The sequence below is a fragment of the Pan troglodytes genome, chromosome 1 (genome assembly GCF_028858775.2).
Source record: "Pan troglodytes isolate AG18354 chromosome 1, NHGRI_mPanTro3-v2.0_pri, whole genome shotgun sequence".
NCBI classification, from domain to species: Eukaryota; Metazoa; Chordata; class Mammalia; order Primates; family Hominidae; genus Pan; species Pan troglodytes.
Window position 1 is genome coordinate 204,089,528 of NC_072398.2, and position 23,188 is coordinate 204,112,715.

Sequence of the window (23,188 nt, forward strand, 5' to 3'; positions counted from 1 at the left end):
CTTTGAGAGGGACGCTTCCATAAACTGAGCTCTGTTTCCTCAGATGGTGGAGACAAGGATGCCCGAGACTCTGTCCAAATGCGTCTGGAACAGAGACTCCGAGATGGACAGGAAGATGGCTCTGTGATCGAACGCCAGGTGGGCACCTTTGAGCGCCACACCAAGGTGAGTTAGCACTGTGCCCACCCCATGGACCCCTCTCTTTTCCTTCTCTACTTTAATTCCTTCTCCCATCCCCATTCTCCCTGCTCCCAGCAGGAGCCCCATTTCTTGAGTCTTGTCCCTTCACTCTGCAGGGCATTGGGCGGAAGGTGATGGAGCGGCAGGGCTGGGCTGAGGGCCAGGGCCTGGGCTGCAGGTGCTCAGGGGTGCCTGAGGCCCTGGATAGTGATGGCCAACACCCCAGATGCAAGCGTGGATTGGGGTAAGTGTGACTGAGGGACTTGCCTGGGGGCCCAAGCCTTTCAGCTATGCCCTGGTTTCCCTCTTCCCACTGGTTTTGGCATGGCTGCTGGGTACTCGTGCGGGATGAAATTCAAAACAGTTAAGAGGAAAAAGTGGATCTGGGCCAGGCACGGTGGCTCAAGCCTGTAATTCTAGCGCTTTGGGAGGCTGAAGTGGTAGGATTCCTTGAGCCCAGTTTGAAACCAGCCGGCAACATATGAGACTGTCTCTGTTAGAAAAATAAAAAGTCCGGGCGTGGTAGCTCACGCCTGTAATCCCAACACTTTGGGAGGCCCAGGTGGGCAGATCATTTGAGGTCAGGAGTTAGAGACCAGCCTGGCCAACATGGTGAAATCCCCGTCTCTACTAAAAATACAAAAATTAGCCGGGCGCGGTGGCTCATGCCTGTAATCCCAACACTTTGGGAGGCTGAGGCGGGTGGATCACGAGGTCAGGAGTTTCAGACCAGCCTGATCAAGATGGTGAAACCCTGTGTCTACTAAAAATACAAAAAATTAGCTGGGCACGGTAATGGGTGCCTGTAATCCCCGCTACTCAGGAGGCTGAGGCAGGAAAATCGCTTGAACCCAGGAGGCAGAGGTTGCAGTGAGCCAAGATGGCGCCACTGCACTCTAGCCTGGGCGACAGAGCAAGACTCTGTCACAAAAAAAAAAAAATTAGCTGGGCATGGTGGCATGCGCCTGTAGTCCCAGCTACTCTGGAGGCTGAGGCAGGAGAATCGCTTGAACCCAGGAGGTGGAGGTTGCAGTGAGCCGAGATCACGCCATTACAATCCAGCCTGGGTGACATAGTGAGACCCCATCTCAGAAATAAATAAATAAATAAAGTAAATCTGACTTTTTTTTTTTTTTTTAAAGACTAAGCCCTAAGGCTTAACAAGATCATTCATACCGTTTGTTGGAGGAGTTTGGACTTGATGGTTACTATTAGGAAGTCTGTAGTGACAGAATGAAAATTTTATATGAGGCCCCTTCTTGCTGGCACTGTCAATGGATAGATAAGAGGGCTGGAGAACAAAGACCCAGATTTAAAGCCTCTGTCTTTGGACAAACCAGATATGTAGTAACTACTTCCCCGTCCTCTCCCAACCCCTTTAACTGGAGTTTGAGAGCAGCCTTCTCACTGAGAGCCCGTTTTTATCCAGGTACCATGGAGAGAAGCTACAGCCATTTGGGCAACTGAAGAGGCCCCGTAGAAATGGCTTGGGGCTCATCTCCACCATCTATGAGCCTCTACCCCAAGACCAGACGGAGTCACTGCTCCGCCGCCAGCCACCCACCAGCATGAAGTTTCGGACAGACATGGCCTTTGTGAGGGGTTCCAGTTGTGCTTCAGACAGCCCCTCATTGCCTGACTGACCGGGTTGGGGGCTTCCTTTCATAGCTACATGATGAAAACCCTCTGCCCTGGCCTCATCTACCACTGAAGCAGAAAGGAGTCTGGGAGCAGCAGTCTTCGTGGCTGGTTCAGGGTGTTTTGTTCCGAGCCTTCCTGCCTGCCGGTTCTATACCTCAGGGGCATTTTTACAAAAAGCCCCCTCCCGTCCCCTCCCCTTGGATATTAGGGGTAACGACCGCTTGTCTTTGGTCTCTAACCCTAATCTCTGGGCTTGCCCTTTGCCTCCTGCAGAACTTTAAAAAGCTGGGTTGAGTGAGGCTATCAGCGCAGCCTTCCTTGGGGACTCTGAAGGTGTCCCCACGAAGGCCAGAAAGGGGGAAAGGGACCTGGGCGAGGAGAGGATTTGTGGTGCTTGGAAGAGCCGGCCTTGGGTGGGCCCTCCACCGCCTCTACCCTCACTGGGTGGGACTGCCAGCAGAGAGTCCGCGGGAGGTGGCTTGGGTGTGCGACGTCACGGAAGAATAAAGACGTTTACTACTGGAGCTCCCTTACTTTTCTAATTCGAGTCTGAAAGTTAGAGAAATTCCGAGAGCGATTTTCCCGCAAAGACCCCACATTCGACCCACTACCCGCGAGAGAAATGCGGCTGCGCCGCCCGCCCCTCGGCGTCTAGCTTCGTCCCCGCCGTGAGGGCGGGACTTCCTCTCGTTGGCTCGCCGTTTCCGACGCTGTCCGGAAGTCGAGTTAGTCTAGTTAGTACCGGCCTGTTACCTCCTTTTGCGCGACACGGTCCCAGCTGTTCCGCCTGAGGCGAGTGACGCTGGCCGCCAACGAGGTATACGTACTGGGACCCTCGCCCTCAGTCTCGTCTCCGGCGCGGCTACCTGCCCCGTTTTCCCTGTGAGTTGACCTGCTCCGGGCCGCGGGCCGCCAATGGCAGGGGCCGCTCCGACCACGGCCTTCGGGCAGGCGGTGATCGGCCCGCCGGGCTCAGGGAAGACCACGTACTGCCTGGGCATGAGTGAGTTCCTGCGCGCGCTGGGCCGGCGCGTGGCGGTGGTGAACCTGGACCCGGCCAACGAGGGGCTGCCGTACGAGTGTGCCGTGGACGTGGGCGAGCTGGTGGGGCTGGGCGACGTGATGGACGCGCTGCGCCTGGGGCCCAACGGCGGCCTGCTCTACTGCATGGAGTACCTGGAAGCCAACCTGGACTGGCTGCGTGCCAAGCTCGACCCCCTCCGCGGCCACTACTTCCTCTTCGACTGCCCGGGCCAGGTGGAGCTCTGCACGCATCACGGCGCCTTGCGCAGCATCTTCTCCCAAATGGCGCAGTGGGACCTCAGGGTGCGTCTCAGGGCGGGGAGGCCCATTTTGCGGATGGAGTAACTAAGACAGGGAGGACAGACGCCACGCCCCCATGTCACACAGGGAGGTAGGGGCTGAGTCGCTTTGGAGTAAAACAGGCATGAGTTCAGAATCTGGCTCTGCTACTGACCGGCTGTGTGGTGTTGATAAGTCAGTTCATCACTCTGAACCTCAGTTTCCTCACGTGTAAAATGGATGTGTTAGTAGCCAACTTGGCGATTTTGGAAGTATGGAAGGGGTTAATGTCGAAAGTGGCATGGAGATTGTTGTAAATTGGTGGGCAAAAGTAAATGAAAGAGTGGAGTCAGATGCCATGGGATTTAAACCCCTTGCCCACTGGGAGGCTCAGTGCAAGACCTCTTGTAAGAAAAAAAAAATGACTCCTATTTCCTGGGAGAAGGAAACCAGGGTGGTTATTAGAAAGAAACAGAGGCAGGAGACTAATGGGGAAAGCTTCCCCTCTGTCCTCAAGCCCTCATTCTCATGAGGGAATGCTGATCCCTGTTTCTCCAGGCCACTCTCACCCTGTCTATTCCCTCCCAGCTGACTGCCGTCCACCTCGTGGATTCTCACTACTGCACAGACCCTGCCAAGTTCATTTCAGTACTGTGTACCTCCCTGGCCACCATGCTGCACGTGGAACTGCCCCACATCAACCTCCTTTCCAAGATGGACCTCATTGAGCATTATGGGAAGCTGGGTAAGAGCTTCTGTTCCAGGCGAAGAGCAGGGCAGCAGCTGGGCTAGAATGAAGCAGACATCTCAGCTGAAGGTAGCTGCCTCTGGTGCCTTGCGTGGTCTGGTGATAGTAGCCACAGGCAGGTTCTAACTCCTGCCCATTTATTTTGTGCCACTCTGTGCTAGTTACCGTTGTAGATTTTGGAGACAAGAGAGCTACAGATGGTGTTAGGTGTTACAAAGGAATTAAAGTGATACGACAGTGAATATTTGGGAGTGAAGTGAGTGAGCTTTGGAGTAAAACAGGCATGAGTTTAAATTCTGGATCTGCCACTGAATCATCGTGTGGTCTGGGTAAGTCAGTTCATCTCTCTGGACCTCAGTTTCTCACTTCTGCTCTGAGGCAGTGGCATCTGAGCTGAGATGAATGGTGAGAAGGAGCCAGCCAAGGGAGGACTGTTCTATGCAGAGGCACTAGTAGGAATAAAGGCCTTGTCTTAGTCAGTTTGTGCTGCCATCACAAAAATACCATAGACCAGATGGCTTAGCCAATAAATATTTATTTCTCACAGTTCTGGAGGCTGGTAAGTCCAAGATCAAGACACAAGCCGATCTGGTGTCTGGTGAGAGTCTGCTTCCTGGCTCCTAGACAGCCTCCTTCTGTCCTCACAGAAGGAGGCTATATTCTCACCTGGCAGAGAGACAGAGAAGGGGTGGGAGGCCAGGGACAAAATAGGGAAGATTGAGGTAGAAGCAGGCTGGTATGAGGCAGGGGAGTTGGCTAGAGTCCCAGTGGCCAGCTTTTTTTTCTTGATAAATTAGTACTCTCGGCTGGGCGTGGTGGCTCACGCCTGTAATCCCAGCAGTTTGGGAGGCCGAGGTGGGCGGATCACCTGAGGTCAGGAGTTCAAGACCAGCTTGACCAACATGGAGAAACCACATCTCTACTAAAAATACAAAAAAGTAGCCAGGCATGGTGGTGCATGCCTGTAATCCCAGCTACTCGGGAGGCTGAGGCAGGAGAATCGCTTGAACCTGGGAGGCGGAGGTTGTAGTGAGCCGAGATCTCGCCATTGCACTCCAGCCTGGGCAATAAAAGTGAAACTCTGTCTCAAAAAAAAAAATTAGGCCAGGCGCAGTGGCTGACGCCTGTAATCCCAGCACTTTGGGAGGCCGAGGCAGGTGGATCACGAGGTCAGGAGATTGAGAACATCCTGGCTAACACGGTGAAACCCCATCTCTACTAAAAATACAAAAAATTAGCTGGGCATGGTGGCGGGCACCTGTAGTCCCAGCTACTCAGGAGGCTGAGGCAGGAGAATGGCGTGAACCCAGGAGAGGGAGTTTGCAGTGAGCTGAGATCACGCCACTGCACTCCAGCCTGGGCGACAGAGCAAGACTCTGTCTCAAAAAAAAAAAAAATTAGTACTCTCCTGAACTGGGGACATTGTTCCCTAAATAGCATCTCTAGCAACAAAGGAACCTAGAGAAGACAGATAAAATGACCAGCACATGAGCAATAGGGAGGTTGTTGGGAAAGGGAGGTGTCGGGACCTTGTCCAGGGAGGCCAGTTAGCTTCTAGTCTGGACATGGAGTGATGTAGAGTCCTCAGCTTACTTTAGGATAGAGCTGCCAGGGAGCCCAGATACTTAAGTTTTCTGGGCAGAAACAGGCCACTAGGGGGAAGTCCAACTTACTTCTTTTAGTGAGAAATGATTTATAAAACTGAATCAGGGACCTCAGCATCATCTAGTCCTTATTTTACATTAAGAAATAACTGGTTCAGAAAAGGAAAGTGATTTACCCAGGAGGCTACCCTGCTAGAATGTAGCATTTATTCAGTTTAACCATTTACAGAGTCTTTGCAGTGTATGTGCCAGGTCCTGAGGGTATGACCTGACTATGAGCTCTGTGAGGTGAGGACGACCATGCACAGTTCTTGGTACATACTTGTTATCATTATTTGCAACTTTTTTTTTTTTTTTTTTTGAGACAGAGTTTCGCTCTTGTTGCCCAGGCTGGAGTGCAATGGTGTAATCTCGGCTCACTGCATCCTCCGCCTCCTGGATTCAAGCGATTCTCCTGCCTCAGCCTCCCATGTAGCTGGGATTACAGGCATGTGCCACCACGTCCGGCTAATTTTGTATTTTTTTTTTCTTTTTTTTTGAGACGGAGTCTTGCTGTGTCGCCCAGGCTGGAGTGCAGTGGCGCGATCTCGGCTCACTGCAAGCTCCCCCTCCTGGGTTCACGCCATTCTCCTGCCTCAGCCTCCTGAGTAGCTGGGACTGCAGGCACCCGCCACCACGCCCGGCTAATTTTTTGTATTTTTAGTAGAAACAGCGTTTCATCGTGTTAGCCAGGATGGTCTCGATCTCCTGACCTTGTGATCCGTCCACCTCCCAAAGTGCTGGGATTACAGGCTTGAGCCACCGCGCCTGGCCTAATTTTGTATTTTTAGGAGAAATGGAGTTTCACCATGTTGGCTGGTCTTGAACTCCTGACCTCAGGTAATCACCCACCTCGGCTTCCCAAAGTGCTGGGATTACAGGCATGAGCCACCGTGCCCAGCCTGTTTGCGGTTATTGATTAAGCACTTCTCTGTACCAGACACTGGGGTTTATAGCATTTAATTTTCATAACAGTCCTATGAAGTAGGTACCTGCCTATATAGCTAGTAAATAGCAGAGCCAGCAGGTAAAACCAAATGCTTTTTTTCTTAGTAACTTCATTTTACTGTGTCAAGAAATATTTGAGTGCATGAGTGCACAAAGGAAAAAAGGAAAAAGGAACCTCCTCCTCAGGTCTTTAGCCTGATACTGATTGCTCCTGAACACTGGTTTCTCTCTTTAGCCTTCAACCTGGACTACTACACAGAGGTTCTGGACCTCTCCTACCTGCTTGACCACCTGGCTTCTGACCCTTTCTTCCGCCACTACCGCCAGCTCAATGAGAAGCTAGTGCAGCTCATCGAAGACTATAGCCTTGTCTCCTTTATCCCTCTGAACATCCAGGTACTAGGGGCTAAGATGGGACTCTTGACAGTGCATGGGATTCACCAAGCGAAAAGCACAGGAAGCTTTGAGGGCTTAAAGAATGGTCTTTGCCGGCTGGGCGCGGTGGCTCAAGCCTGTAATCCTAGCACTTTGGGAGGCCGAGGCGGGCAGATCATGAGGTCAGGAGATCGAGACCATCCTGGCTAACCCAGTGAAACCCCGTCTCTACTAAAAATACAAAAAATTAGCTGGGCGTGGTAGCGGGTGCCTGTAGTCCCAGCTACTCAGGAGGCTGAGGCAGGAGAATGGCGTGAACCCGTGAGGCAGAGCTTGCAGTGAGCCGAGACCACGCCATTGCTCTCCAGCCTGGGCGACAGAGTGAGACTCCATCTCAAAAAAAAAAAAAAAAAAAAAAAAAAGAGTGGTCTTTGCCCTGGGTTGAGTATCACTGAGAGTAACCTTAGTTTCAGGACCGGGGCTGCTGTAGGGGCAGAATTCCAGTAAAGAGAGTGGACCAAACTTTTGCCCTGTCTATTTTGTGTTGCTGGATCCTCTCTTCACATGTTCTGTCCTCTGTGAAAATGGGTGAGTTCAGAAAGTCATCAGCAAGAAAGTTCACCAGGACCAGGGACAAGTCTCTTAAGCCCTTTCAACTGGGCAACTGTCTGTTGACTTTGCAAAGTGGTACCCAACCCCTGTGCCTCTCACCTTTACCCTGCAGAGATAACCTGGGAGACGCAGGTGCATGTTAGATTCCTTTCTGCAGTGGGTGGACTTGAGCTAACTTGTCTCCTCCCTTCTAATGCCACACTTTTCTGATATGAGGAGATGAACTCTATAATATCAATCACAACAATTACCTCTTATTTATGGCTTTCTGTGCTGGGCACTGTGCTAAGGACTACACATACATAATTTTGCTTTGTCCTTCTCACCATGTGATATATAGATTGTTCTTATCACTGTATGTGGATGAGGAAACAGTTATAGTTTTGTTTTGTTTTGTTTTGTTTTTTGTGACGGAGTCTCACTCTGTCACCCAGGCTGGAGTGCAGTGCGTTATCTTGGCTCACTGCAACCTCTGCCTCCTGGGTTCAACCGATTCTCCTGCCTCAGCTTCCCAAGTAACTGGGATTACAGGCATCCGTCACCATGCCCAACTAATTTTTGTATTTTTAGTAGAGACAGGGTTTCACCATGTTGGCCAGGCTGCTCTCGAACTCCTGACCTTAAGTGATCTACCTGCCTTGGCCTCCCAAAGTGCTGGGCTTTACAGGCGTGAACCACCGTGCCTGGCCCAGTTATAGATTTAAAACATGCATATTCATTGGATGTCTACTTAAGAGAAGTACTGTGCCAGGCACTGGGAATACTGCGACAGATGACCTGGCCCTAAGGGGTGTTTAGTTGAGTAGGGGAGGCAGGTGAGTTAATAGGCGTTTATTACATGGCAGGGATACCATGTACAATAGGTGTAAACCCAGGGGACTGTGGATATGCATAGGGGAGCTTATCTGTTCTAATCTGAGTGAGTTGGTGGTCAGGAAACATGAGATTTATCCAGCCTTTGGGGACATGTAGAACTACTCCAGGCCAAGAAAGCTACAGGTACAGAGGCGAGATGGAGGAAGGTGTATTTAGAGATTGCAAGCAGTTTTACATACTTCTGTTTCACTCACAGAACTGTTTCTCTCCTCCCTGCTCAGGACAAGGAGAGCATCCAGCGAGTCCTGCAGGCTGTGGATAAAGCCAATGGATACTGTTTCGGAGCCCAAGAGCAGCGAAGCCTGGAAGCCATGATGTCTGCCGCAATGGGAGCCGACTTCCATTTCTCTTCGTATCCTTGCCAGCTTCCTGGCCATAGCAGAGAGGGTGAGACATGGGACTCAAGAATGGCCACAGGAGGTGCAGTCATCAACCTTGTGGATGACCAATTTCTTTCTTTTTTTTTTTTTTTTTTGAGATGGAGTCTTGCTCTGTTGCCCAGGCTGGAGTGCAGTGGCACGATCTCAGCTCACTGCAAGCTCTGCCTCCCGGGTTCACGCCACTCTCCTGCCCCAGCCTCCTGAGTAGCTGGGACTACAGCCACCCACCACCACGCCCAGCTAATTTTTTGTATTTTTAGTAGAGACGGGGTTTCACTGTGTTGGCCAGGATGGTCTTGATCTCCTGACCTTGTGATCCACCCAATTTCTTTTTTCTTTTTTTTTTTGAAAGGGAGTTTCGCTCTTGTTGCCCAGGCTGGATTGCACAATGGCGCAATCTTGGCTCTGTGTAACCTCTGCCTCCCATATTCAAGCAATTCTCCTGCCTCAGCCTCCCAAGTAGCTGGGATTAGTGTGCGCCACTGTGCCCAGTTAGTTTTTATATTTTTAGTAGAGATGGGGTTTCACCATGTTGGCCAGGCTGGTCTGGAACTCTTGACCTCAGGTGATCCACCTGCCTCAGCCTCCCAAAGTGCTGGGATTACAGGCATGAGCCACTGCGCCCAGCCGTGGATGACTGATTTCATATTGATCAGTTGGGCTTCCTGATGACTGTCTCTCATGTGCAAAGGTGGTCCCTTGGCTTCAGAGTTGGTTGTACTGAGGACAAGAGAGGATATTGATCAATAGGAGTAACAAATACAGAGGCCCAGAAATGAGAGGGCATTAGTCATTCGGGAGAGATGCAGGAGTCCAGTTGCCTGGTGTGTTGCATGTGAAGAGGAAAGGGCGTTGCAGGGGTACAGGCAGGGCTGCCGAGGGAGGGGCCTGAGTGCCCTACTAAGGAATGTGGACTTCAGTTCATGGGTGGGCAGTGGGAGCAAGTATTCAAGCAATACTGTTGAACAGGATGTGACACAATCAGATGTACATTTTAGAAAAGCCCCTGCAATTGTGGAAAATGCATTTAAGGGACGTGATTGGGGGCAAAAGAGTTTTACAGTCTTGCTAGGTGAGAAGGGTTGAAAGATTTGTAGTGAGAATAGAAAGAAAGGTGTAGAATGGAAAAATACTAAGGAGATAGACTGTAAGAGTCAGTGACTGAATGGGATAGATGGAGCTGGAGCAGAACTTAGCTTCCCGGATCTCTGGCTTAGACGGTGGGTGGTTGTACTAATCACTGAGGCAGGAAAAGGAGGAGGGAGTAGGTTTGTCACATGGATGAAAGGGACAAGAGCTGGCAGATGTGCTGTGTTCAGGGGTCCATGGGACATCCAGAGCTGTCCAAGAGGCAGCCAGACTTTTGGAGCTTGGTTAGTGACTAATGAGGCTGGAGCCAAGGTCATGGGTAGGTGTCCATCAGGTCACAGAGGCCATGCGTGAAGCAGGACAGAAAAGTCCAGGCCCTCTAGCCTGATGCTCTCACAGATTCAGCATCTATGCAGCATGCTGGAGACAAGGGGGACTCAGGAGTCTTAGGGTATAGAGGAAAATAATTCCAGCCAACACTTACTGATGTTTCTCGAGCCATATGTGGGAAACAAAGCTCATGGGGTGGGGGTTGGAGGAATGACTTATAAATGATGGCAGTAGAGTGTGCAGTCCCTGATGAAGGTACTAAGGAGCTGCGTCACACCTGCAGTTAATGTAGGCCAATTGGACTGCATGTGCTCAGCAAAAGAGGGGAGGAGCAATTTTTTTTTTTAATTTAAGATGGACTTTCTTTTGCTGTTGTTGCCCAGGCTGGAATGCAATCTCCAACTCCAGGGTTCAAGTGATTCTCCTCCCTCAGCCTCCTAAGTAGCTGGGATTACAGGCATGCTCCACCACACCTGGCCCTTTTTTTTTTTTTTTTTTGAGACGGACTGTCAATCTTGTTGCCCCAGTTGGAGTGCAATGGTGCAATCTCAACTCACTGCAACCTCCATCTCCCACGTTCAAGCAATTCTCCTGCCTCAGCCTCCCGAGTAAGTGGGATAATAGGCGCCCACCACCACGCTCAGCTAATTTTTTGTATTTTTAGTAGAGACAGCATTTTACCATGTTGGCCAGGCTGGTTTCGAACTCCTGAACTCAGGTGATCCACCTGCCTTGGCCTCCCAAAGTGCTGGGATTGTAGGCGTGAGCCACCATGCCCGGCCTGCAACTTTTATATTTATTTCTTAGAGGCAGGGTCTTGCTCCTTTGCCCAGGCTGGAGTGCAGTGATGCAATCATAGCTCACTGCGACCTTGAACTCCTGGGCTCGTTACCCTCCCACCTCAGCCTCCCAAAGTGCTGGGATCACAGGCATGAGCCATCGTCCCCAGCTGGGAAGGGCAGTTTATGTTTGTTTATTTTGTGAGGCAGAGTCTCACTCTGTTGCCCAGGCTGGAGTGCAGTGGCGCGATCTCAGCTCACTGCAGCCTTGACCTCCCTGGGCTCAAGTGATCCTCCCACCTCAGCCTCCTGAATAGCTAGGACTATGGGCGTGTGCCACTGTGGCCAGCTAATTTTTGTAGAGATGGGGTTTCACCATACAGCCTAGGCTGGGAGAAGCAATTTAAATAATGTAGTATTTTGTACACCGTACAGATGGTTCCCAACTTATGATGGCTCAACTTTATGATGGTGTGAAAGCTATATGCATTCAGTAGAAATCATACTTTGGGTACCTATCAATCATTCTTTCACTTTCAGTACAGTATTCAATAAATTACATGAGATATTCAATACTTTATTGTAAAATAGGCTTTGTGTTAGATAATTTTGCCCAAATGCAGCTAACGTAAGTGTTCTAAGAATATTTAAGGTAGGCGAGACTAAGCTATGATGTGTGGTAGGTTATGTGTATTAAATGCATTTTCGACTTAAGATATTTTTGATTTAGGATGGGTTTATCAGGATGTAACCCCATCATAAGTCAAGGAGCATCTGTACGTTACTTTATGTATTCGTATATATAAAGGATTCTATTCACAAAACCATGTATGCTGCATTTAACAAATAATTTGAGGAATTTTAAAGAGTATTTTTAACCATATACATTTGTGCTGATTTTAGATTCTGCCCTGACCCTAACCCCCTTAAGATTCAGCAGCTCTCTGTAAGAGAGTAGGGACTGATACAAATAAGGGAGTGGTCAGCTTTGCTGAAGGGTAGGTGGGTAAGGAAAGCTTTATGGAGGCATGACACGTGAGTTGTGTCATTTCAAGGTGAGGGTTAGCCAGTCTAATGAAGAAGAAAAGGGAATTCAAGTTAAGAGAACAGTATATGCAAAGGCATAGGGGTTCAAAGTTGAGACAGGTTTCAAGGGTTGCAAATAAGATGGCATGGGCCAAGTGTAATGGCTTCATGCCTGTAATTCCAACACTTTGGGAGTTAAAGGTGGGAGGATTGCTCAAGGCCAGGAGTTTGAGACCAGACTGGGTAACATAGTGAGATCCCATCTCTCTCTCTTTTTTTTTTTTAAAGTATAAAAATTTATTTTTGGCCAGGCGTGGTGGCTTACGCCTGTGATCCCAGCACTTTGGGAGGCCGAGGCGGGCGGATCACGAGGTCAGGAGATCGAGACCATTTCTGTCAACATGGTGAAACCCTGTCTCTACTAAAAATAGAAAAATTAGCTGGGTGTGGTGGCATGTACCTGTAGTCCCAGCTACTCTGGAGGCTGAGGCAGGAGAATTGCTTGAACCAGGGAGTTGGAGGTTGCGGTGAGCCGAGATCGCGCCACTGCACTCCAGCTTGGTGACAGAGTGAGACTCCATCTCAAAAAAAAGAAAAAGAAAGGTCTGTAACTCGAACATCATTTGGTGGGCTAAGTGCTTTACTTGCAGGGTCATTTAATTCTCATTTCAACCCCTTTTATAATTGAGGCGACAGGCCCAAGGTCCCTCTCCCGGGATGTTTTGGAAGAACAGTTCAAACCTTGGTTTTGGTGGGTGTAGAATCTGTTTCTTACTTTGGAGCCATTTGATAGTACAACAGCCGTGGTGTCCTAACATAGCCAACCTAGCCATGGCTAACCTCCATGTCCTCGTCAGACCCCAGACCCAGACATCATCAGGATTTGAACTCCCTTAGTCTGGCTCCAGAGCATGTGCCATACCGCAAAATTGCAAGGTTAGCACTCTCCAGTCCTTTGATCCGCAGCAGTGTGTGGAAGAGGCAGATAGAGGAGCATTTGAGTCTGGGTGTTTTTGGAGGCTTCTCATACCTGATTGGTCCCTATAATTATGAGGAAGAGAGGGATGGACATGGTTGGAGTGTAGGCATCAGCGGAAGTCAGATCCTGCCCAGACCAGCTCCCCATCCTCTGCCTATGCTATCAGCCTTGACGCACCCTTCCTCAGCACACTGGGCATCCAGGAGAAGTACCTGGCACCCTCGAACCAGTCAGTGGAGCAGGAAGCCATGCAGCTGTAGCAACAAGGTGGACCCTGGAGAGCAGGATGCATAATCCAGCACTGGGGAAAGTGGAGGCTCCTGATGCAGGCTGCAGACCCAAGAGCAAGTCCTCCCAGCCAGAGCTGGCGGGCTGGCAAGGGGATATTCAGCTCTGCAAAGGACTTCTGGCCAAAAAGCCAGACATGGTGCCAAGCAGAACACCCCCCATACTGTCAGTGGTGTCCGTGAGCTCTGGGCCCTGCCACCAGAAAGTCGAGCACTGGTCCTAGTCAGGCTGTGATGAAATGTGCTACAATACAAGAGTTTATTTTCTACTTTTTGTGACTTCCAAACTTTTCTTCAGTCTTCCGGGCCCAGGGGTTTGGGGAAGAATGAGGGAGTGTCACCTAGCCTTGGAATAATCAGTATTTCCCCAAAGCATATAATTCACATTCAGTCACATAGGATTTACATTCAGTCTCCAGTCATGTGTTTTTATTAATCTTCAGTTTTTGGTTCTGAGGTTTGTTTTTTAAAAGATGGGGTCTTGCTATATGGCCCAGGCTGGACTCAAACTCCTGGGCTCAAGCGATCTTCCCGCCTCAGACGCCTCAGTAACTGGGACTACAGGTGTGAGCCACCATGTCCCACAATTTTCAGTTTTAACAGAGCCTCAAGCTTCAGCTTTCACAGGCAACACTTCCTAACTAGAACTTTGTTAATGTTTTATGTTCACTGTATTTGTTTTATGGTTTTATTCTATTGTTGACAAGTGTTAACTAGTTTTCCATTTACAGTAGTGGTTAAAAGTTTACTTCAAGGCTGGGTGCGGTGGCTCACGCCTGTAATCCCAGCACTTTGGGAGGCCGAGGCAGGCGGATCCCAAGGTCAAGAGATCGAGACCATCCTGGCCAACATGGTGAAACCCCATCTCTACCAAAAAATTTTTTTAATTAGCTGGGCATAGGTGGCGCGAGCCTGTAGTTCCAGCTACTTGGGAGGCTGAGGCAGGAGAATCGTTTGAACCCAGGAGTCAGAGGTTACAGTGAGCTGAGATTGCACCACTGCACTCCAGCCTGGTGACAGAGCGAGACTTTGTCTCAAAAAAAAGGTGTACTTCAAAAATGAAATACAAGGCTGGGCATGTTGACTCATGCCTGTAAGCCCAGCACTTTGGGAGGCTGAGGTGGGCGGATCACCTGAGGTCAGGAGTTCGAGACCAGCCTGGCCAACATGGTGAAACCCCTCTCTACTAAAAACATAAAAATTAGCTGGGCATGGTGTTGCATGCCTATAATCCCAGGTATTGGGGAGGCTGAGGCAGAAGAATTGCTTGAAAACCCAGGAGGCAGAGGTTGCAGTGAGCCAAGATTGTGCCTACATTCCAACCTGGGCGACAGAGCAAGACTCTGTCTCAAAAAAAATAGTAAGTTGTGTAAAGAAAAATATTAATTATATAATATGGCAGTTCCTATGAGAGTGTGGCAAAAATCAAGAGGGCTTGGAAGTTTTTTCTTTGCTCTTGCAACTGGCTGGATGCAGTTCATATATTTTTCAACCAGTAGGTGGCACCCCAACCTAATTTTTTGCAGTTGTAACCTGGTGGCAGAAGGGGCAGGACTGATGGCTTGGGCAAGACTGTTATGCCAAGTTTTATTTGCATGTATTTGGACTTTCTTTTTTTGGAGACAAAGTCTCTCTCTGTCGCCCAGGCTGGAGTCCAGTGGCGCAATCTCGGCTCACTGCAACCTCCGCCTCCCAGGTTCAAGCAATTCTCTGCCTCAGCCTCCCGAGTAGCTGGGATTACAGGCGCCCACCACATGCCTGGCTAATTTTTGTATTTTTAGTAAAGACGGGGTTTCACCATGTTGTTCAGGCTGGTCTTGAACTACTGACCTCATGATTTACCCGCCTTGGCCTCCCAAAGTGCTGGGATTACAGGCGTGAGCCACTGCACCCGGCCACATTTGGACTTATTAACACATATGAAGTGCTTGGTATTTTAGAGTGCTTCCACACACACAATCTTCATTAGAGATAGACAGGATGGGGAGAATTAATAAGCCATTGCCCGTGTTACAGTGAGGAAGCAGAAAGATGAGAAGTTTGAACTTTGGTCAGCCTGGCTTTCTCATAACCCATTTTGCTGACTAAATTGCGAGTATCCCTCCTTTGGTATATTTATTGGTGAGAAGTCACAGCCCTTGTCCCACAGGTTTTGCAGCCAATCAGGAGAAAGAAATTAGGCACCTGTAAAGTATTACTGAATCATAAATAGTTCACCAGTGGTTTGGGCAGTTGGCAAATTAATTTAGGGACATCTGTTCTGAAACAGCATTGAAATAGGACTGACTGCTTTGCTTTCTGGTTGTGGCAGCCAGAGCCAAAGGCAGATGAATGAGGGGCTATGAGGAGGCTACTGTGGCTGGAACAGTATGAAAGCAACCTCAGCTCCCACGCCTGGCTGTAAAGGGGATAATAACTGGGTGCTGCTTCCCAGCCTCTTTCATCTGAGAAGTTCAAAGCACCTCACCCCTATTAACACCCCACAGAGTAGGTAGGAAGTACCAATAGAGCAAGCCAGGAAAACTGAGGCCAGGAGGCACAGCCTGGGGCTAGCTGTGAATCACCTGTGGGGCCTAGAGCCCAGGAATCCTGACGCCCAGGCTGCTGGACAAATCCTTTATCAGGGCGTTAGGGTGGGTGCTATGCTTTTGAAAGCAGTACCAACGGCTGTGGTCGTGGGTTTTGATGCTTGCCACTCACAGAGGCCCCAGCTCTCACCAAAACAAACCAAATGGGGGCCGGAAGGCATCCTTTACAACTTTATGGCCTCGTTTGCAAGCACCCTCAGCATTCTCTGCACCCATGGAGTGGAGATGGGTGGGAATAATCCAAGGCCTTTATTTTCAGGCCATGGTTTGACAGCAAGGGTATTTTCTTCCCCAATAAACGTAGCTTCTGTCTACCTTCCACTGGCAGCAAAATGATTTTCTGTTCTCTGCATATACTGAGGGGATCTGCACAGTGCAGAAAGGAAGATGTCCGAGATCCAAGTGAGGCCTGTTCAGTGTGAAATGTCTAGGGTAGAAGAAAGACAATCCTCCATTATGGCTGGCATGTGGCAGTCATCCTTAAGATTATTTTTAAATTTCCTAATAAATATAGGAAAGTAAAAAACTTAGAAAATGAAAGAGAAGGCCGAGCACGGTGGCTCACGCCTGTAATCCCAGCACTTTGGGAGGCCAAGGCGGGCTGATCACCTGAGGTCAGGAGTGTAAGACAAGCCTGACCAACATGGTGAAAACCTGTCTCTGCTAAAAATACAAAAAAATGAGCAGGGCATGGTGGCATGCGCCTGTAATTCCAGCTACTTAGGAGACTGAGGCAGGAGAATCGCTTGAACCTGGGAGGCGGAAGTTTCAGTGAGCGGAGATCGCGCCATTGCACTCCAGCCTGGGTAACAAGATGGAAAGTACATCTCAAAAAAAAAAAAAAAACGAAAATGAGAAAATGAGTCACCCAGAATCCCATAACGGAAACTTTCTATGGGGTCATCTGTTTAAGAGAAAAATAAATTCTATATTCAAATGTATATTTTGTGTATTCTCTTTTTTTCTCATCTCTGTAAATACCTGGAGATATTTTATGTATTCTTTCAGCCTTATTTTTATACCTGGGGTGGATATTGCATTTACATAAGTGGGATATTTTATAATTGTGTTGTATCCTGCCTTTTTCAGTTAACACCATTCCATGTAATAAAAAATAGATACAATTCCTGTAATTCCAGGACTCTGGGAGGCTGAAGTGGGAGGATCACTTGAGCCAGGAGGTGGAGGCTGCAGTGAACTATGATTGTGTCACTGCACTCTAGCTTGGGCAACAGAGTGAGACCCTGTCTCAAACAATCAAGTAAATAACCTTTTTAATGTCACTTTGGTAATAGTCCATGGTTTGGCTATAACATTGTTTACCTATCCATACTCCCGTGGTTAGCCTACTACTAGCCTACAAGTCATCACCAACTTTTACTTTTGTAAATAGTGTGATTAATATCCTCGTACCCAAATCATTGTCTGAGTCTCTGATTTTTAACTTGTGAGGTAGTCCTGGAAATGAAATAACTGACATATTCCAGGTTCTGGATTCATGTCGCCAAAATGCTTTCCAAAAAATGTGCCACTTTACATCTCACTGATAGTGTCTGAAATTGCTCTTCTCATCTCCAGACCTCCCTTGACAATTCTCTACAACTTCGGGAGGGAGGAAGCCCTCTCTTGAGTGTCTTAGAAGGGACCTTCCTGGTCATCCCTACTAACCACTGACATTAGGTTATATGCATTTCTTGGCTCTGAACTGGGAACCTCAACAATTAGAAGACAGTGTAGAATTGGAAGAACTTAGCAGGGACCACAGGTAATTGGAAAGGTTTCCAGCCTGACAAAGAGGCTTAGGCATGAGGGTGAGGCCCTAAAGCCCACAGAGCTGAAGCACATCCAGTCTGCCTGGATTAGCAAAATGCTCACCCGCTGGTGGCTGAGAATATAGGAAGTATGGTCCCATTAGGATCTGTGGGAAAGAGAAAGGGAAGGCCGATTTGAGGAATTCTCTGTCCCTTTCTCAAGAATCCTGAGGGGGGAGGGGAGTGGCTTCAGACCCACCCAAGCACTATTAAGGTCCTCGCCAATTTTGAAAGCAGTGAAGAGGCCCAATTATCCCGGAATCCTAGAGGGAAATTCTCTAGCAAAACACTAGTCCCCTCCTCTCTCTCTTCTCTTGTCTCTGGCTTTTGAGTCTTTACTTACCCAGCCTGATCTGGGCCATTCACTCTCTTTTCTTGTCCCGTTTAGAAGGAGTTGCAGCACATACCTCCATGGCATCAGGCCTGCTAAAGATGTGGAAACCTGTGTCCCTCATTTCAAGCCCAGTGTGACCTTTTCCAGCCAGGGAGCTAACTCCAGGCAGCCCCAGAAGCCCAGGTGTCTAGATGGGCCAAGACAGGGGCTGTGACAAGATGGGGTGGGGATTTAGGGGCCAATTGAGGTGGAAAAAAGAGTGAAAAAAAGTAAAAAAAGACAGTATTGGTAAATTGCTCTGGATGAGAATGCACAGCGAAGGTTGTTTTTTTCTCCTCATTCTAAAACTCTGAAGCAGTTGTGGAGGAGGGACATGAGAGGCCCCTTCACAGCCATGCCAAATAAACGTGAATTTTTTTTTTTTTTTTGAGACAGAATCTTGCACTGTTGCCCAAGCTCACTGCAACCTCCACCTTCCAGGCTCAAGCCATCTCCCACCTCAGCCTACTGTGTAGCTGGGACTGTAGGCCCATGCCACCATGCCTGACTAATTTTTGTATTTTTTGTAGAGATGGGGTTTCGTCATCTTGCCCAGGCTGGTCTCGAACTCCTGAGCTCAAGCTATCCTCCTGCCTCAGCCTCCCAGAGTGCTGGGATTACAGGCATGAGCACCCGGCCAAATGTGAAGTCTAATGCAGTGTGCTTGCCATGTCAATGTAGCTTCCAGGAATGTCCCCTAGTGCCTCCCTTTGCACTGAATTGTCACCTCCAAGTTCTTCCTATATTTAATCCTGGAGCCTCCACATTGTGGAGTCACAGAAACAGCAAAGAACGGAGACTGGGACATGGGTTAAGATTTCCCTCAACTCATAAATCATATAATCTCAGTAATCTCAGAGGTCACATAATTTCTTTTTAGTAGAGACGGGGTCTCGCTATGTTGCCCATTCTAGTCTCCAATTCCTGGGCTCCAGCAATCTGCCTGCCTTGGCCTCCCAAAGTGCTGGGATTACAGGCATGAGCCACCTCACCTGGTCACATAATCTTTTTTGACATGAAAGTTTCACATAATTTTTTTTGAGCTAAAAGTCATTCCTCTCTACAGTCAGACAAGGAAATCTCAGATTAGCTTTACTCTAGAGGAGAAAAGGGAGAGAATGTCTCCCTGCCTTCCTTCTTTCAACAAATATTTCTTTAATACCATAATATGTATTCAATGCTGTATCTAGCCCCACCGATTTGAAGACTTGATGCTTTTCGAGTCCTGGATTTTTTTTTTTTTTTTTTTAGGCCAAGTTGTGCTGTGTCACCCAGGCTGGAGTGCTGTGATGCTATCTATCTCAGCTCACTGCAACCTCTGCCTCCCAGATTCAAGCAATTCTCCTGCCTCAGCCTCCCTAGTAGCTGGGATTACAGGCACCTGCCACCACACCTGGCAAATTTTTGTATTTTTAGTAGAGACCAGGTTTCACCATCTTGGCCAGGTTGTTCTTGAACTCCTGACCTCGTGATCCACCTGCCTCGGCCTCCCAAAGTGCTGGGATTACAGGCGTGAGCCACTGTGCCCAGCCCAGAGTCCTGGATTTTACTCTTTTATTTCTTTTTTTTTTTCCAAGACGGAGTCTTGCTCTGTCGCCCAGGCTGGAGTAGTGCAGTGGCGAGATCTCGGCTCACTGTAAGCTCCGTCTCCCAGGTTCATGCCGTTCTCCTGCCTCAGCCTCCCGAGTAGCTGAGACTACAGGCGCCCGCCACCACACCCAGCTAATTTTTTTTTTTTTTTTTTTTGTATTTTTAGTAGAGACAGGATTTCACCATGTTGACCAGGATGGTCTCGATCTCCTGACCTCGTGATCTGCCCACCTCGGCCTCCCAAAGTGCTGGGATTACAGGCGTGAGCCACCACGCCGGGCCCTTACTCTTTTATTTCTAGACAAAGGGTTAAATTTCCCAGAGAGCTGTAAGGAGAAGATTGGGTGGAGATGAGAGATGAATCAGCCTCTGACACCCCCAGAGTGACATACCTGTGTGCTGCCCCCACAGACATTCCTGGCTCCTGACTCGGTAGGTGGGACTAGGGGGATTCTGAGAGGAGGGGGACCTTCCTTGTAGAAACCTGCCTTTTCCACTCCCCACACAGCAGGGATGAGGTGGACCCTGTGAACAGGGTGACGAATTTAAAGGAACTAAGAGTGGAATCAGGTTAAGAGAACCTAAACTTGGTGAATGAGCCTGGAAATTGGTCCAGTTCACAGTCTTCTCATTTAAGACAATTATTTTCTGCCAGAGACTAGGGTGGAATTAGATTGACAGGAGAGCAAGGCGGCTTTCTTTTAATTTTATTTATTTTTTGGAGACAAGAGTCTTGCTCTGTTGCCCAGGCTGGAGTACAGTGGTGCAATCTCAGCTCACTGCAACCTCTGCCTTCTGGTTCAAGAGATTCTCCTGCCTCAGCTTCCCAAGTAGCTGGCACTACAGGTGCCTGCCACCATGCCTAGCTAATTTTTGTATTTTTAGTAGAGATGGGATTTCACCATGTTGGCCATGCTGGTCTCGAATTCCTAACCTTAAGTGATCTGCCCGCCTCAGCCTCCCAAAGTGCTGGGATTACAGGCGTGAGCCACCACACCCAGCCAGAAAAAGGCTTTCTTGATTCTTAGGAAGTCTAAGATAGGAGCAGGGCACCATAACATAATGTAGTTAGTTTGGGTTTTTTTGTTTGTTTTGTTTTGTTTTGAGACAGAGTCTTGCTCTTGTTGCCCAGGCTGGAGTGCAATGGTGCAATCTCGGCTCACTGCAACCTCTGCCTCTCGGGTTCAAGCGACTCTCCTGCCTCAGCCTCCCGAGTAGCTGGGATTACAGGTGCCCACCATCACACTCAGCTAATTTTTTGTATTATTATTTTTTTTTTTACACGGAGTTTTGCTCTCGTTGCTCAGACTGGAGTGCAATGGCACAATCTCGGCTCACTACAACCTCCGCCTCCTGGGTTCAGGGGATTCTCCTGCCTCAGCCTCCCAAGTAGCTGGGATTGCAGGTGTGAGCCACTGCGCCCGGCTGCCATTTTTTGAATTTTTTAGTAAAGATGGGGTTTCACCATGTTGGCCAGGCTGGTCTCGAACTCCTGACTTCAGGTGATCCACATACCTCGGCCCCCAAAGTGTTGGGATTACAGGTGTGAGCCACAGCACCTGGCCAAATGTAGATATTTTTTAACTGGTGAAACTCTAATATACGAAACTGACATATGTGTGGCTGTTTTGGCCAAAGTATACAGAAACGGGAAACTGACCACTCGGCTCCTGCCCCATGGCAGCTTCTGGGAAACCACCTGAACACAGTTTGAAAACAGCTATTGTAGTTTAAAAATCATGGGAATGGCTGGGCGCGGTCTCATGCCTGTAATCGCAGCACTTTGGGAGGCTGAGGCAGGCGGATCACCTGACGTCAGTAGGTTGAGACCAGCCTGATCAATATGGTGAAACCCCGTCTCTAAAAAAAAAAAATTAGCTGGGTGTGGTGTCACGCACCTGTAATCCCAGCTACTTGGGAGGCTGAGACAGGAGAATCACTCAAACCCAGGAGGCAGAGGTTGCAGTGAGCCGAGATGGCACCACTGAACTCCAGCCTGGGCAACAGAGCGAGACTCCGTCTGAAAAAAAAAAAAAAAATCATGGGACTTGGGCCAGGCATGGTGGCTCACGCCTGTAATCCTAGCACTTTGGGAGTCCGAGGTAGGCGAGTTGCCTGAGCTCAGGAGTTCTAGACCAGCCTGGGCAACACGGTGAAACCCCATCTCTACTAAAATACAAAAAATTAGCCGGGCGTGATGGCATGTGCCTGTAGTCCCAGCTACTCGGGAGGCTGAGGCAGGAGAATTGCTTGAACCCAGGAGGCAGAGGTTGCAGTGAGCCAAGATTGTCTCACTGCACTTCAGCCTGGGTGACAGAGCAAGACTCCGTCTCCAAAAAAAAAGAAAATCATGGGGCTTGGAGTCAGACCCTGTTCCACTCCCCAGCACCAGCACATGAGTAGTTGTATAACCTTGGTATTAGGTTATTTAGCTGCTCTGAGCTTCAGTCTTTTTATTTGCAAAACAAAGGTAATAACATGTATTACTGTGAGGATTAAGGTATGAAACTGCCTGACACACACTTATCATGCCTGCTGCTGCTGCTACCATACTCTGTTCTCTAGCAAGAAGCAGAAATGGGACACTGTCGGTCAGAAGAGCAAGCCTTGATGCAAGCCTCTGGACATCTGGACGTGTGTGTGTGTGTGACAGAGAGAGAGAGAGAGAGAGAGAGAGATGGAGGCAGGGAAGAGTACCTTGCTTTTTCTGGAAGGAGCCACAGTGGCCTTGGCCTTGCTGGGGTGCCTGGCTGGTTGTGAGAAGGCAATCTTGGCCTCCATCACCTACTCCTGTGGATTCTAAGAGCCATTTGGAAGTAACTATGCATAACAGAGGTAAGAGTAGATATCTTCACTTGGTAATTTTAGGTTGCAGATTTTCTCCATACCATTCAAATTCTTGGGAGGAGAAGATATTTGCAAGCGCTGGGCCTCCATTTTCTGGGGGATAATCTGGCAATATAGAAAAGATAAGGCTGAGGTCCCTTGAATCTGTGTGAGCCCAATCTCTGGACAGCCCTTCCTCATCCCAGGACCGGCTGTATTTCCATTTCCATCATGATTTGGAACTAATCCTGGTTACCAGGCATTTGGAAGGGTAGTTTTAAATCAAGTTCTGGCCAGGTGCAGTAGCTCACACCTGTAATCCCAACACTTTAGGAGGCTGAGGCTGGAGAATCACCTGAGGCCAGGAGTTCAAGACCAACCTGGACAACATAGTGAGAACCTGTCTCTACAGTAATTTTTTTTTTTTTAGACAGAGTCTCGCTCTGTCACCAAGGCTGGAGTGCAGTGGCCGCACTCATGGCTCACTGCAAGCTCCGCCTCCTGGGTTCACGCCATTCTCCTGCCTCAGCCTCACGAGTAGCTGGGACTATAGGCTCCCGCCACCACGCCCGGCTGATTTTTTGTATTTTTAGTAGAGATGAGGTTTCACCACGTTGGTCAGGCTGGTCTCGAACTCCTGACCTCAGGTGATCCACCCGCCTCGGCTTCCCAAAGTGCTGGGGTTACAGCTGTGAGCCACCGTGCCCACCGTTTTTTTTGTTTTTGTTTTTGTTTTTTTTTTTTGAGATGGAGTCTCGCTCTGTTGCCCAGGCTGGAGTGCAGTGGCGGGATCTCCACTCACTGC

General features: G+C 49.0%; 2 protein-coding genes across 3 annotated transcripts in view; both read left to right on the forward strand.

Moving 5' to 3' along the window:
- The window catches only part of GPATCH3 (G-patch domain containing 3), a 10,163-nt gene extending 7,818 nt beyond the window's left edge, over positions 1-2,345 (forward strand). For both annotated transcript variants that reach the window (XR_010147547.1, XM_513237.8), the window contains exons 5-7: positions 44-165; positions 297-424; positions 1,610-2,345. Coding sequence is in view for 1 of the 2 variants with exons in the window: in XM_513237.8 (XP_513237.3) it covers positions 44-165; positions 297-424; positions 1,610-1,823 (464 nt within the window). In the remaining variant the exon portion in view is untranslated. The remainder of the gene's footprint in view (positions 1-43; positions 166-296; positions 425-1,609) is intronic.
- GPN2 (GPN-loop GTPase 2) lies at positions 2,338-13,464 on the forward strand. Its single transcript, XM_001146839.7, has 5 exons — positions 2,338-3,147; positions 3,712-3,868; positions 6,698-6,858; positions 8,547-8,677; positions 13,096-13,464. Exons 1-5 carry the CDS (start codon positions 2,737-2,739, stop codon positions 13,166-13,168), a joined length of 933 nt encoding a protein of 310 aa, XP_001146839.2. The 5' UTR covers positions 2,338-2,736; the 3' UTR covers positions 13,169-13,464.
- The last annotated feature ends 9,724 nt before the right edge of the window (positions 13,465-23,188 follow it).

Excerpts from the sequence above, each read along its gene's own strand:
- GPN2 (XM_001146839.7), top strand. The coding sequence starts at position 2,737 with ATGGCAGGGGCCGCTCCGACCACGGCCTTCGGGCAGGCGGTGATCGGC. Across the intron at positions 6,859-8,546 it reads TTATCCCTCTGAACATCCAG|GACAAGGAGAGCATCCAGCG; the intron begins GTACTAGGGGCT and ends CTCCCTGCTCAG. Across the intron at positions 8,678-13,095 it reads GCCGACTTCCATTTCTCTTC|CACACTGGGCATCCAGGAGA; the intron begins GTATCCTTGCCA and ends ACCCTTCCTCAG.